Source organism: Ceratocystis lukuohia (assembly GCF_044167205.1).
Source record: "Ceratocystis lukuohia strain C4212 chromosome Unknown Supercontig2_pilon, whole genome shotgun sequence".
NCBI lineage: Eukaryota > Fungi > Ascomycota > Sordariomycetes > Microascales > Ceratocystidaceae > Ceratocystis > Ceratocystis lukuohia.
Window position 1 is genome coordinate 1722501 of NW_027263521.1, and position 11361 is coordinate 1733861.

The following is an 11361-nucleotide window of genomic DNA, read 5'->3' on the forward strand; positions in this document are numbered from 1 at the left end:
CGAGATAATAGAACCAGCGATAGAAGGCACACTCGTGCGGCTCTTGTCCCGTTTGTCTGATGTAACATCAGTAGAAGCACTAACAACAAGTGGCACAGAGTTGCCGCCGCTTGTTGAGGGGGCTTTTGAAACCAAATTCTGCTCATGTTCTTCGACGCGGGCCTTTGTCTCCGCTGACAGGGCCAGCAAAAGCTCTTGCATAGAGTCTTCCTGTTCCAATGCTTTTTTAGACATGATATCAACCTTTCTCTTCAGGTCTACGGCGCGTTGGCTGTGTTGTTGGCCTTCGGCAATGGCAGCCTCGATGTCAGTTTTCATTTGAGCTACGACAAGGCTCTGTTCACGATAGGCGGCCTGGAATCGGCTCAGCAGGGACCATGCCGTGCGGTGGAGCTGCCTTGTTGAGGCAAGAGTTGTTGGTTCGCGGCCAAGACTGTCTGCTATCGACAAGTTGAACAGCTCTTCGTCAGTGGAAGCACAAAGAGGGCCAGCCGAGCGAAGACGGTTTTTTGATGAAGCATGGGTTATTGATGGTATAGTAATCAAGGATAGCGGAGAGAGCTGAGTCGGGGATGTGGGAGAAAGAGGATCCTGTAATTCTGGAGATGTTTGCGACTGTGCTGGAAGTCCCGTGATGTCGGATTCGTTCTTTGACCACCAACCAAGTCCCCGGCGCGTGGGTGTGATATTGAGGGGACGGTTGTCGCCAGTGAGACCCATGACGTCGACGCAATTGTGTGTATATGAACGGGGAACGAAGGATTAGGATAAAGGTGGGCCAAGCCGAGAATGAGAATATCTTTAGAGGTAGCAAAAAGGAGGTCGTACTTCCAGGAAAGAACAAGTAGGTAGTCGGCTATAGAGAGGCGGTCCCCCCAGGAAGACAAGTCAGGCGGGGAAACCACACAGAATAATGTTTCTCACCGCAGCCAAGAGCTACTCCTACTCCCCTCAGGCTCAAAGGTGTAGTGTTCTTGGAGTTGTTTGTCTTAAAGATCTAATAGTAAGAGACGAAAATAGAGAGATAACGGATAGGACAGCCAGCTAGGTCGTAGACAAAGGAGAAACGGTGAGAAATTGTGCCACTTGGCCTGGCGCGTTTTGGCAAGTTGATTGGCGATCTTGGAAAGCTTAGGCGGCTTAGACTGTAAACATGAGACAACGACTTGCAAAAGCGAAGCAAGGCGAAGGTAGATCTTATAATGTTAGACAAGAAAAAAGAGAAAAAAGAATCCGAGAATAAATGAAGGGCCAAGTCTTCTTATAATATGCTTACGCAAGTCCATTCTTGCTTTGTCAAACTTGAAATAAAAATGCACTGGGCTGGAGGTGGGCCACCACTACTTATTGAGAAGGCGCTTTCCAAAGAAGGCATGAACAACGATGATACAAGTAGAAGCGAGCATAAAGCACAACACAGCACTTGGAACACTAATACAGCCCTAATTACACTAGCTCTAACTAAACAGCGGGGGTTATCAGGCTGACTAGAGTGGCAACAAGAATGCCCTGTAGACAGGGAAGTGAGGGCAGACAAATAGGCAAGTTTATGCATGCCATTTAACTGACGGCCAAGTTTTTTTCTTCGAGAATGCGAGTAGAAACTGACAAAGAGAGACACGGCCGAAAACAATAGCGCAAAGATAAAAAGGGCAACTCAAAGAGTCTCCATAATGTCTTTTTCTCTGCTGGTATCAAGGTGTTGATTCTCCTCTACAACCGCAGCCTACTTTTGACCCGAGGCAAATACAATGCTGTCAGCTTCCCAGCTCTTCGACTTTCGATCCGGCCCGTCTGTACAACAAAAAGAAAATACAAGCGGCGTACTAGCTATCACAAAAGCATTTTGGTCTAGATTAATGTGTTATTCTTACTTCTGACCTCCCTAGCTTGCAAAGCCTAGGCCAACACATGAGGCAAACAGTCCATTCTAGGAAGCGCGAAAAAACAAGCACCATTCCTGATCAATGCACAACAACCAACCTATTACAAGTCACAAGGGAGACAAAATAACATTGTGTTCAATGTGCACTGGCCATAGAGTCGCCCAACACTCGGCTACCAGGAGAGGTGTAAATGCCAGTCAAAACGAAGACTAAAGATAGCTCATGCCTCAAAACAGGATCATTCTTTGATCAGGGTAGCCAAGCGTAAGCCATAACCCTATTATGGGTTCTCCAATAACCCTATCATTACCATAATCAGGAGAAGCTATTACTAACACAACAGAATCATTGGCCTACATCTTCAACTACACGCCTAGATACTCAGTAATTTTGCGATATTTTTTTCTTTTGGCTCACTTGCGACTTGCGAATAATTGTTGAGATTCTATAGTAAAAACAAAGACACAAAAACAAGCGACAGATACACAACCTAGTAGAAGGACTCGACGATCGAGTCCTTCATTTGGGTGTTAATCTGGCCTGGGGCAGCACCCTCGCCTAGACGGAACACACTCTCGATGACACTCAGCTCGGTAGCTGTAGTGTCTAAGCCGGTTACGGCCATCCAGTCGTTCACGACCATACCGCCACCAATGACGTTACTGCCTCTGTTGATGGAGCCAGCAACCAGCGGGACCTGTAGAAGCGATGATAGCTCGTCCTGATCCTGCACGCTGGTTTTGGGATGCACGAGGCCGCCCTGGTTGCTGAGCGACATGTATGAACCGACAAGCACATTGTCGGCAACCGTTTGACGAAAGACTTCAACGCCCAGAACATCAGCAATAATCTCCTCCGTCTCCCGCTCTAGATCCGGATGCACCAGCGCAATGTGGTCGTTGCATACAATCACATTGCCCAGCGCTGACAGGCGTTCCTCGATGCGTTGTATCCGGATTTCGTCGGGCAGCATGTTGCGTAGATGTTGGAGCTCCTGGTCGGTAGTAGTGGTGGGGACGAGAAGACCCTTGCGGTTGCTGTCAAGTATCAAAGATTGTTTTGGTTAGTTTATCATGATTTTTTGACGGCAAAGGGATCAGGCGTAATTCTACAAGATGACGAAGGGACTGAGGCGTCGATCTACTCATCTAGCATAGAAACACAGGCTAGTGGCCCAAAACTTACCCAGCTGTTAACCGACCGATGATGCGCGTGCCACCAATGGTCGTCCGGCAGATGGGAATCACATCCTGCAGCTCAGCTTCAAACACACTGTAGAAGTTTTCGCTACCGCCGATAGCAACTAGCGCATAGGAGTTGGTGAGAGTCGCAAACACGCCGACCCTGGAAAAGTAAAAGAGTACAGGTTAGTGGTCAGGTTCATTTGTTACCAAGTGTCTTGTTAGTTGGGTTCTTTTGCTATCGACGCTTAGGGGAAAACGGAGCTGGAGATGGCTACACCCTCTATCAGCCCAGCAACAGCATCAAGCCAACGACTAGTGACACAGCTACAGTACGTGAGGCAATATGTTGTCGGGTTCTCTCTCCTCCCAGCATCAATGTTTTGCTGGAGAGACCCGGTTGGTCACTACTCCCCCGCCGAACAGTAGAATCATATAGCCAGAGGCTACAGACAAGAGAGAAGGTGACTCACTCATTAGAGTTTTCAAATTGCGCTCTGACAGCCATGTCTGATATCGGTGTCGAAACAAATACGAACTTGTAGATAAAAAGAGAAAGGAAGAGAAGACGATACGAAACTCGAAAACGGCCTCGTCGATTTGGAAGCAGACGGGGCGAGGTTCTCGATATTAAGAAACAACCGGTGTTAAAGAAAGCAAGAGAAAACGAATTTGTTATCCCTAAAGTATTGTGATTTGTGATGTCGCAAAATCAAAGTGATTAGTGAGATGGGGGCAACACGGTCAATATATAATCTTGATTCTCGCGCTTTTAACTCAAAGCCAAAGCCTTCAATTATTCGAATGGTTTTTTTTTTGCCTAAGATTTTTTTCTGCCAGTTTTAGCGGGGTCGCTCATGGATCAGCCTAGCTTGCGATTTAAAGTGGGCCATTTCACCTAACTAGGTAGTCGGTTTTACGCCTTCCCCCATTTTAACGCATTAATAAAGTATCATCATCACGACTCAGGCTGACACAGAGGCACAGAGACAGTAAAGAGGGAGGGTATAGGGTATGAACCATAATGCGTTGCCTTGTAGCGGAATATGTGCTTTCAGTTTTGGTTAGAGCATAGGCTGTGTAATACCGCATCTCACTAACTTGATATTCATTGGCTTAGAATTTCCTTGAGTTGGACTTAACCCTTGCACGCAATCATACGAATCTTGCATTAGCCACTATGAGTCAAATTTTCCTCATAGAAAGGGCCTCCAAGTACATTCCCTCTGGGTATTTTAGAGTTTCAATGTTACATACCCTTATCTACGACGTTCAAAGTCGCATCTTCAAATAGTACACTTGCCTATGGTATAATGAATAGAATATAGCTAAAACTCCTCTTCTTCATAGAAAATTTACCGTAATTCCACGGATGGTAAATATCGTGGCCCAGCAAATCCAATAACTTCTACTGATTGTAGATAAATGCGCGGTGAGATGTTCTGTGGGCACCAAATCTTGAGCAGGATGTTGCACGCTGCAAGCGGCGGGTCAAACTCGATAGTGCATTTAGTCTTGTCCATCACAAAGCGTGCCTGCGGAACCATAAAGCTACCGCCTACAGCGCGAACTGCATTCTGCGTGGCAAGCTGAGAAGCCTGACGGGCCGCTTCCAAGCCAGTAGCACTGCTGTCTGCAGGGCGACGGGGCGTCTCTGCTGCCATTGCTGCTGTTGATTCTTGATTGATTAGGCGATTGAGGAAGTTGCTGCTACTGCCACGGAGGCGGCCGATGCCGGAATTTCGTTCAGAGAACCGGGCGGGGCGGCGGATGGGGAAAGCAATGTCTGAGTCGTCGTTCTCGAACGGAAGCGTTCCTATACGATTTGGAGGAGACCGGGGCGGAAAGCCCGTGCGGCTGCTGGAATGATAGTGGGACAGCCCCATGTAGACTGCAGATGCTTCTCCAGGCTCACTATCAAAACTGGTATCTGCATTGATATCGATGAAGTCGCGTACACGGTATTCGTCGCTATCAACGCTTTCGTTGTCTGAAGATAGATCTTCATTCTCGGTTAAAATCTTGATTGAGCCACGCTTAGGTGGACTGGACTTGAATTCAAGCGGGATGTCGTCGCATTCCTCCTCATCTTCCTCGTACATAGACCTGTACTGTCTACCGGTAATGTCTTCAGCTAAAAGTCGGTGTTGCGAAGTATTGCTGGTCCTAGCAAAAGTTTTTTTTTTACAGTTTAGCATTACTGCCGTCGTTTTGTAAGTCCTAACGGAATGGCTGATGGCTGCATGACAGCTACTACGTAGGAAAGTACACAAGCATGGATACAGGCTTACCGGATCTGATATGCAGCTGTTCGCCGAAATACATCATCCTTTTCCATGCTAAGGAATAACAAGCCTACAGGGGGGCTGCGTGGAGACGAGTATTGGAAGTTAGCACTTAACGTGGAAATTGATAAAATACAAACAAACGTACATATCTGCAATTCGTGACGTTGGTGACCGGATGACAATTTTCTGTAGACTAAACGGTGTGCCATTTTGATGTTGAAGAACGATATTACATCCTGTGACATCAAAGTCATACGACCTGACGTCAGGTAAAAGGATATTGTTGATGCTGCTCGCGCAAGGCATGAAGACCGATCCATTATCCTGGACAATCTCCATCTGGAGGGGACCGGGCTCTACCTGGCCGTACCGTCCATATAGATGGCTAGGTTGGCAGTATGTGTCAAGCCTACGTCGTTTTGTCTTGTGTGATTCGTCAGTGAAGAGGTTGTGTGGATTGACAGTTCCCAGTACTTCCGGGGCGTGAATAAATGGAAATGAAACGGGCTGTGACTGTGATTGGCGGCTAGAAGATGACTGTTCTTCAGGATTGATTGATAATCCTGTAAGCTGCTGCGGGATCTGACTAGATTGTGTGGCTGATGAAGGCTGATTGCTATCATGTTCGGCCTGGCGTGTATGCAGAGGAGATTGCGAAACCAAAGACGACAGGCCGTCGGTGAGTGCAGTTTGAGAATTTCTAGATCGTGCAGCTCGTGCAGCTCTTGCCGCAGTAGCTGGAGATAGGAAGCCAGTGAAACGGCCGGCCGAATAGTTGTGATCCTGGGTGTTCTCTGAGGTCTGGCCTACACGACTAGAAGTGTTGGATAGTTGTGATCTGAATGCCTCGAACTCGGCCATTTGTCGCGATAATTCCTGCCGTGAGGATGTTGTTAGAAGTGGCGGCGGTGGCAGTGGTGAGAGGCCCTGAGAATCAGTAAAAGAGGAGTCGGGCTGGAGATGATTTAGAAGGATATCTGCGTAGAAAGAGCGCGAGCGAGCATTCGAAGCCCGTTGATCTTGGCTATCGCTGGAGTGATGCTCATTCCTGGAGGATGACATTGCGACAGCGTGGGGGAAATGAGAATGCGATAATGCAGAGCAAAAGAATAGTAAAGATGTGAAGAGGAGAAACCTAAAGAAAATAAAGAGGGTTCTCGGTTCCAACCACCCACAGGATATGCATAAAAGCCGCCACAACAGACGGGCACACTAAAAAGGGTAGTGGAGGTGGAGCCAAGAAATTCCGCTTGCGAAGACTTCAGGCGTTGTTTTTACGGGATGTTAGTTAGTTGGGTGGACGGGACGAGTATCGATGTCGCATGGAAAATGAGGGGTGAGGCCCAGCGCGAGACTTCGCAAGACAAAGAGGAGGTAGAGAAAGAACTATTGAGGGATGAAAGGGCAAGGAGGCGGTGACTGTATTGATGTTGTGCCTTGGGTTTAAGCACGAACCCGAAAGGCCAATGACGACACTAATAAGTGAGACAATTGATAGTAGAAGACGGAGTATCAAACAAGAAGAGGCATCGACTTTGGGACTGGGGCAAAGTAGATGCACAGAAAAAACCGAGGGCAGACTAGAGCAAAAGGAAAAGCGTTAGAAAGGAAAAACAGGTGAATAAAAATAATAAAGGGCGGTGTTGTTAAGGGTAAAAAGGATGAGACTATCACAGCGGTTAAGGGTTTATCGGGAGGGGATCAGTGAGACGTAAAATGAGGGGGAAACAGTGCGGTTGTAGCCTAGAGACGCAAGCGATGATGAGTGCAATTTTCAAATTTGCCCGAGTTAGCAACGAGACTGGGGATGAGAAACAACATAGTGCAAATTTAGAAGAGAGAAAAGCAAATTTCAAAGTAGTTTTTCGCAATTGACTTGATTATAATGTGATGACGATACAAGTACATTGCAGGCACAGTGGGCGCATTTTGGTGAAGGCACTGTACCGTTTCAAAAGTGGCGTTTACACTGTCTGCTGTGTCCAGTGACGTCTCTAACCATGACACCGAGCAGACAAATGATCTAAACGCTAATAGTAGTGTAGTGGTGAGAGTGATAAGAAACTGGCTGGTGACAGTTACAAACGCTTTAGCCCTGTCGGGCACGAGACTATTTGCTTTGACATGCCCAAGGAGTGCAGGGAGGGTGTACTGTATGAAAACGATTACAGAAACAGTCACGCAGTTAGTTAACCGATTGTTTCCACATTTCAGTCTCCTAGAAGCTAAGACAGTGAATAATATGAGGAAAATGAAGATAAGAGGACAAGGAACATGTATGCTTTATTGGCGAAGTAAACCTGAGGCGTTGGTGGTGTGGTAGCGAGCGAGGCAACCTTGATAGGGCCATGCGACAAGGGCTTGGCTAAGCAGATTGTACTGTAGTATTTCCTTGCAAAATGCCCTGCTCCAAACATGAACAATGAGAAGAGGGCATTGTCTTTGTCGGAAAGGAAATAGGGCTGAGATCCTAGGGCTGTCATTGTAGTAGATGGTGATGAATACGTAAAGGCGTGTACGAACGTGCATGGGCAGGTATTGTGGGTATTACCTGAAAAGCTTTGTGACGTCAAAGGCTGCACTACCGACCGAGCTATTCGCCCGATAGCAACGGCATATCTTGGAACGCAGTAGACAAATGGATTTTGCGCCCTTGTAATTAGGGCCTCAATAGTCCGTGTTTGATGATCGAAATAGAGTATGCATAGATAGATCACTAATGCTCTTGAACATGCCCATATAGATCTAGGCTTTAATGCAATAGTAGAGACTTGCGGGTTCTCTGCCGTTTAATGTGAACTTCATTGATTGTACGTAGGAAGCTTTAGCGCCGATTTGCCTCGTATGATCTGCCTCCGCTCTCCAACGGCCACATTAATTCTGTTCGGCCCCACAGAGCGGATCGTAGTCACGTGGAGATAAGGATAATAGCAACAAAAGCAAGGGAAGCTCCTACTATAGTGTAACTCTGTTGTAGGCTCCTTGCTGGCTCGTAGTACTTGCTCACCTAACCGAGCAAAACAAAACAGGCCGGCACCACTAGTCACCAGTCAGCCTGCAAATCAGAGTACCTGCCTGTCGTATTCTTGCCAGCCTCGTAGCTCTTGCCCCATTTGCTTATCCTCCTCGTTGTCCTCTTTTTTTTTTCTACTATGAATTCTCAACCAGTTAATCAGCCTCTTAATAACGAGCCTGTGTCTTCTGCGCAGCAACAAAAGTTCCCTGAAAACACCTCTGGTGCTGACGCTTCTACTAAGCCTGATGGGCCGTCTATAGACCAGTCTGCGCTTCCTCGTAGTGCACCTATTGTGCCAATGGCTAATGCGAAATCTACACGGTCTACTGCTGACCCGTCACAGCCGAGCGTTGCGGCGTTGCCCGGCTCATTTCTACCTCCCACAGCAGATACGCTGCCTCCGCCGCATTTTGCTATTGTGCCAAATGCTATTCCCAAAAAGAAGGACGATTCGGGCATCACTGATGGTTTGTCAACAATCTCGTCTCTGTTCTCGACTGCCCTCGTGATTAGCTACTAATTTTTACTGGTGCTAGATGAAATCGCCCTGTATGACCGCCAAATCCGACTCTGGGGGATGAATGCGCAGAAGCGTATCCAGTCCTCTAGAATCCTTTTGATCACAATGCGCGCGCTCGGTAACGAAATCGCCAAGAATCTTGTTCTCGCCGGCATTGGTTCTCTAACAATTCTCGATGACGGGCTTGTAAACGAAGCCGATTTTGGTGCACAATTCGTCCTTCACGAGGAGGATCTACCTTTGGGCCTCAATCGCGCCCAAGCTGCATTACCACAGGTGCAAAAGCTCAACCCGCGCGTGAAAGTGGTTGCAGACCCTGAAGGAGTTACCCGAAAAGACAACCATTACTTTGCCAATTTTGACGTCATCATTGCGACTGATCTAACCCCTGCCACGCTCAACTTCATCAATACTGCTGCCCGTGTGCATGGTAAGGCCTTTTACGCCGCTGGAGTGCATGGCCTGTACGGCTACATCTTCAACGATCTGATCGAGCATACTTTTGTCATCCGTCGCGACGCTGGAAACGTAGCTGCGAAAATCGGCCCAGAATCACGCACACGCAGCATCATCGATGTCAAAGTCTCGCGCGAGGATGGGAAGCCCATCGAACACGTTACAAAACAGGAGCTGTACTCGACATGGTTCCTAGCATCTGACGTGGCTGGACTTCCGGAGGATATTGCCCGAAACGCGCGGCGCAAGCGGGCTGTGTCGCCAATATTGTCGTGTCTCCGTGGTCTATGGGAGTTCCAAACTGCCATGGAGCGGCTGCCGTCACCAGTAGCTGCAGATTTGAAAATGTTTGTGAAAATAGTACAGGAGAAACACGCAGCGCTCGGCCTTCCTGCAGAAACCATTCGTTCAGAGACGATAAATTCTTTCCTTCAAGGCCTTGGTACCGAGCTACCAGCTGTTTCCGCAGTGCTTGGCGGCCAGCTGGCGCAGGATGTGATCAATGTTCGTGGCCAGACCCAACAACCAATCCAAAACATGGTCATCTTCGATGCCGAGTCTTGCGAATCCAATGTTTATTCTCTGCACCCTGAGGGTGCGGTAGGGAAGGCACAGCTTCGAGCCAGTGAGCCTGAGGTGGTGGCTAAGGTGGCAGCTAAAAATGGCGTTGATGTTTAGAATCCCAATGTCCTGCCACAATGGGGTCACTTTTAAAGAAAGGAGGGCTGGTCAAAGAGCTGGTGACAGTGGTAAAAAGAAATACTGGTAAACATATATTGCACCCCCTTTTTACATTTAGAGCTTTTGAGTGGCAGAATTTGTTAGACGGCGAAAGAGCGTTTGTAAGGAAGTTGACCATGATAACTACGAATTGATGAGAAACAAACAGGCTTGATTTGCGACAAGACCACGTCGTGACTTTGTTTTTATTACCACGCAAAGACTAAACGAGTGACATGGAATTTACATGCCAAGTAAGCAGATGTCCAATATTTATAGAGAGACAAGCGAGAAGACAGAAAACAACGAAAAGAAGCCCAAGAAAAAAGAAACAAAAACAGAAAAAAGCCAACGCTTGATTTGATGCAATGATACGTTCTATAACCCAGAAAAAAAAAACAAAGGACATGAGGAAAACAGAAAAAAAGGAAGAAAAAAAAAAACAAGAAAGAGAAACCAACAAGTCCTTAGACGAACATAAGGGAAAGAATGAAAAAAAAAAAGAAAGAAAGAAGAAAACAAAGGCCGTTGTTTATTTGTTCTTTTCTTTATTTACCTTGGTTCCTGAAATCGCCTTTCCCCAGCTCAGTTGGTCAACTGTTCTAATAAGACAGAGAAGATGCGATTTTGAAGAAAAAAAGACATATCCTTTCGTGTGCAAAGTGTAGATGAGGAGACGGGGGTGGTAAGTAGGATAAACAACAAACCACTAGAGAAAAAGAGACTATTAGGAGGCTAGGTGCAGAAGGAAAGTAGTGTGCGTATATCCAACCATGATATGACTAGCAACGGCAGTGAGCGATCGAGTGGAGAAAACCGGATTTGCATTCAGGAGGTAGTAAATTGCAATATAGAGAGGGAGAGCACACGGAAGCGGGAATAAGAGAAGAAAGGGACATTAACATTGACTGGAAGTGCCAATTTCAACTTCATGCCATACAAGTGGTGGTGGTTCTTATGCGAGCCGGCGTGCTGGAGGTGTATTTATAGCAAGGAAGAAAGCCATACAGATAGATATCAACAAGTGTTGGGCACAAATGATATTATTTTGTGTTGAGGGTCTAGGTAGTTGCGAAGCATTGAGCCTCAACCAAAGACGAAGAGAATGAAAGCCGACTAGATGCATCGTACGGCATATTCCAAGTCTGACACTAGACTAGACTAGATCAGATTTTCTGTAGTCCTATACAAAGACGCGCAGATAGAGCAAAGCAGGACGAGACAAAAGGCCAACAACCAACAAGACGAAAGTCGTGACGAGTTGAAAAAAACGCCGGATTCAAGACATGCTTGG

The 11361-nt window shown here is 47.0% G+C and overlaps 4 protein-coding genes across 4 annotated transcripts in view; 1 reads left to right on the forward strand and 3 right to left on the reverse strand.

Moving 5' to 3' along the window:
• The window catches only part of HOO65_020432 (DUF3498 domain-containing protein), a gene marked incomplete at both ends in the record, with an annotated part of 1215 nt that extends 495 nt beyond the window's left edge, over positions 1–720 (reverse strand). Inside the window, one exon of the mRNA XM_071000066.1 lies at positions 1–720. This exon is cut by the window's left edge and continues 495 nt beyond it. Coding sequence (XP_070861070.1) covers positions 1–720 — 720 coding nt within the window.
• Positions 721–2376: 1656 nt separating this feature from the next.
• Positions 2377–3575, reverse strand: HOO65_020433 (Eukaryotic translation initiation factor 6; the record flags this gene model as incomplete). The annotated part of the gene is made up of 3 exons (XM_071006853.1): positions 2377–2923; positions 3072–3230; positions 3541–3575. 3 exons carry the CDS (start codon positions 3573–3575, stop codon positions 2377–2379), a joined length of 741 nt encoding a protein of 246 aa, XP_070861071.1.
• Positions 3576–4422: 847 nt separating this feature from the next.
• Positions 4423–6417, reverse strand: HOO65_020434 (uncharacterized protein; the record flags this gene model as incomplete). Its single annotated transcript, XM_071006585.1, has 3 exons — positions 4423–5233; positions 5359–5433; positions 5501–6417. 3 exons carry the CDS (start codon positions 6415–6417, stop codon positions 4423–4425), a joined length of 1803 nt encoding a protein of 600 aa, XP_070861072.1.
• Positions 6418–8507: 2090 nt separating this feature from the next.
• HOO65_020435 (DNA damage tolerance protein RHC31) lies at positions 8508–10025 on the forward strand (the record flags this gene model as incomplete). Its single annotated transcript, XM_071006731.1, has 2 exons — positions 8508–8838; positions 8908–10025. 2 exons carry the CDS (start codon positions 8508–8510, stop codon positions 10023–10025), a joined length of 1449 nt encoding a protein of 482 aa, XP_070861073.1.
• Positions 10026–11361: the final 1336 nt, after the last annotated feature.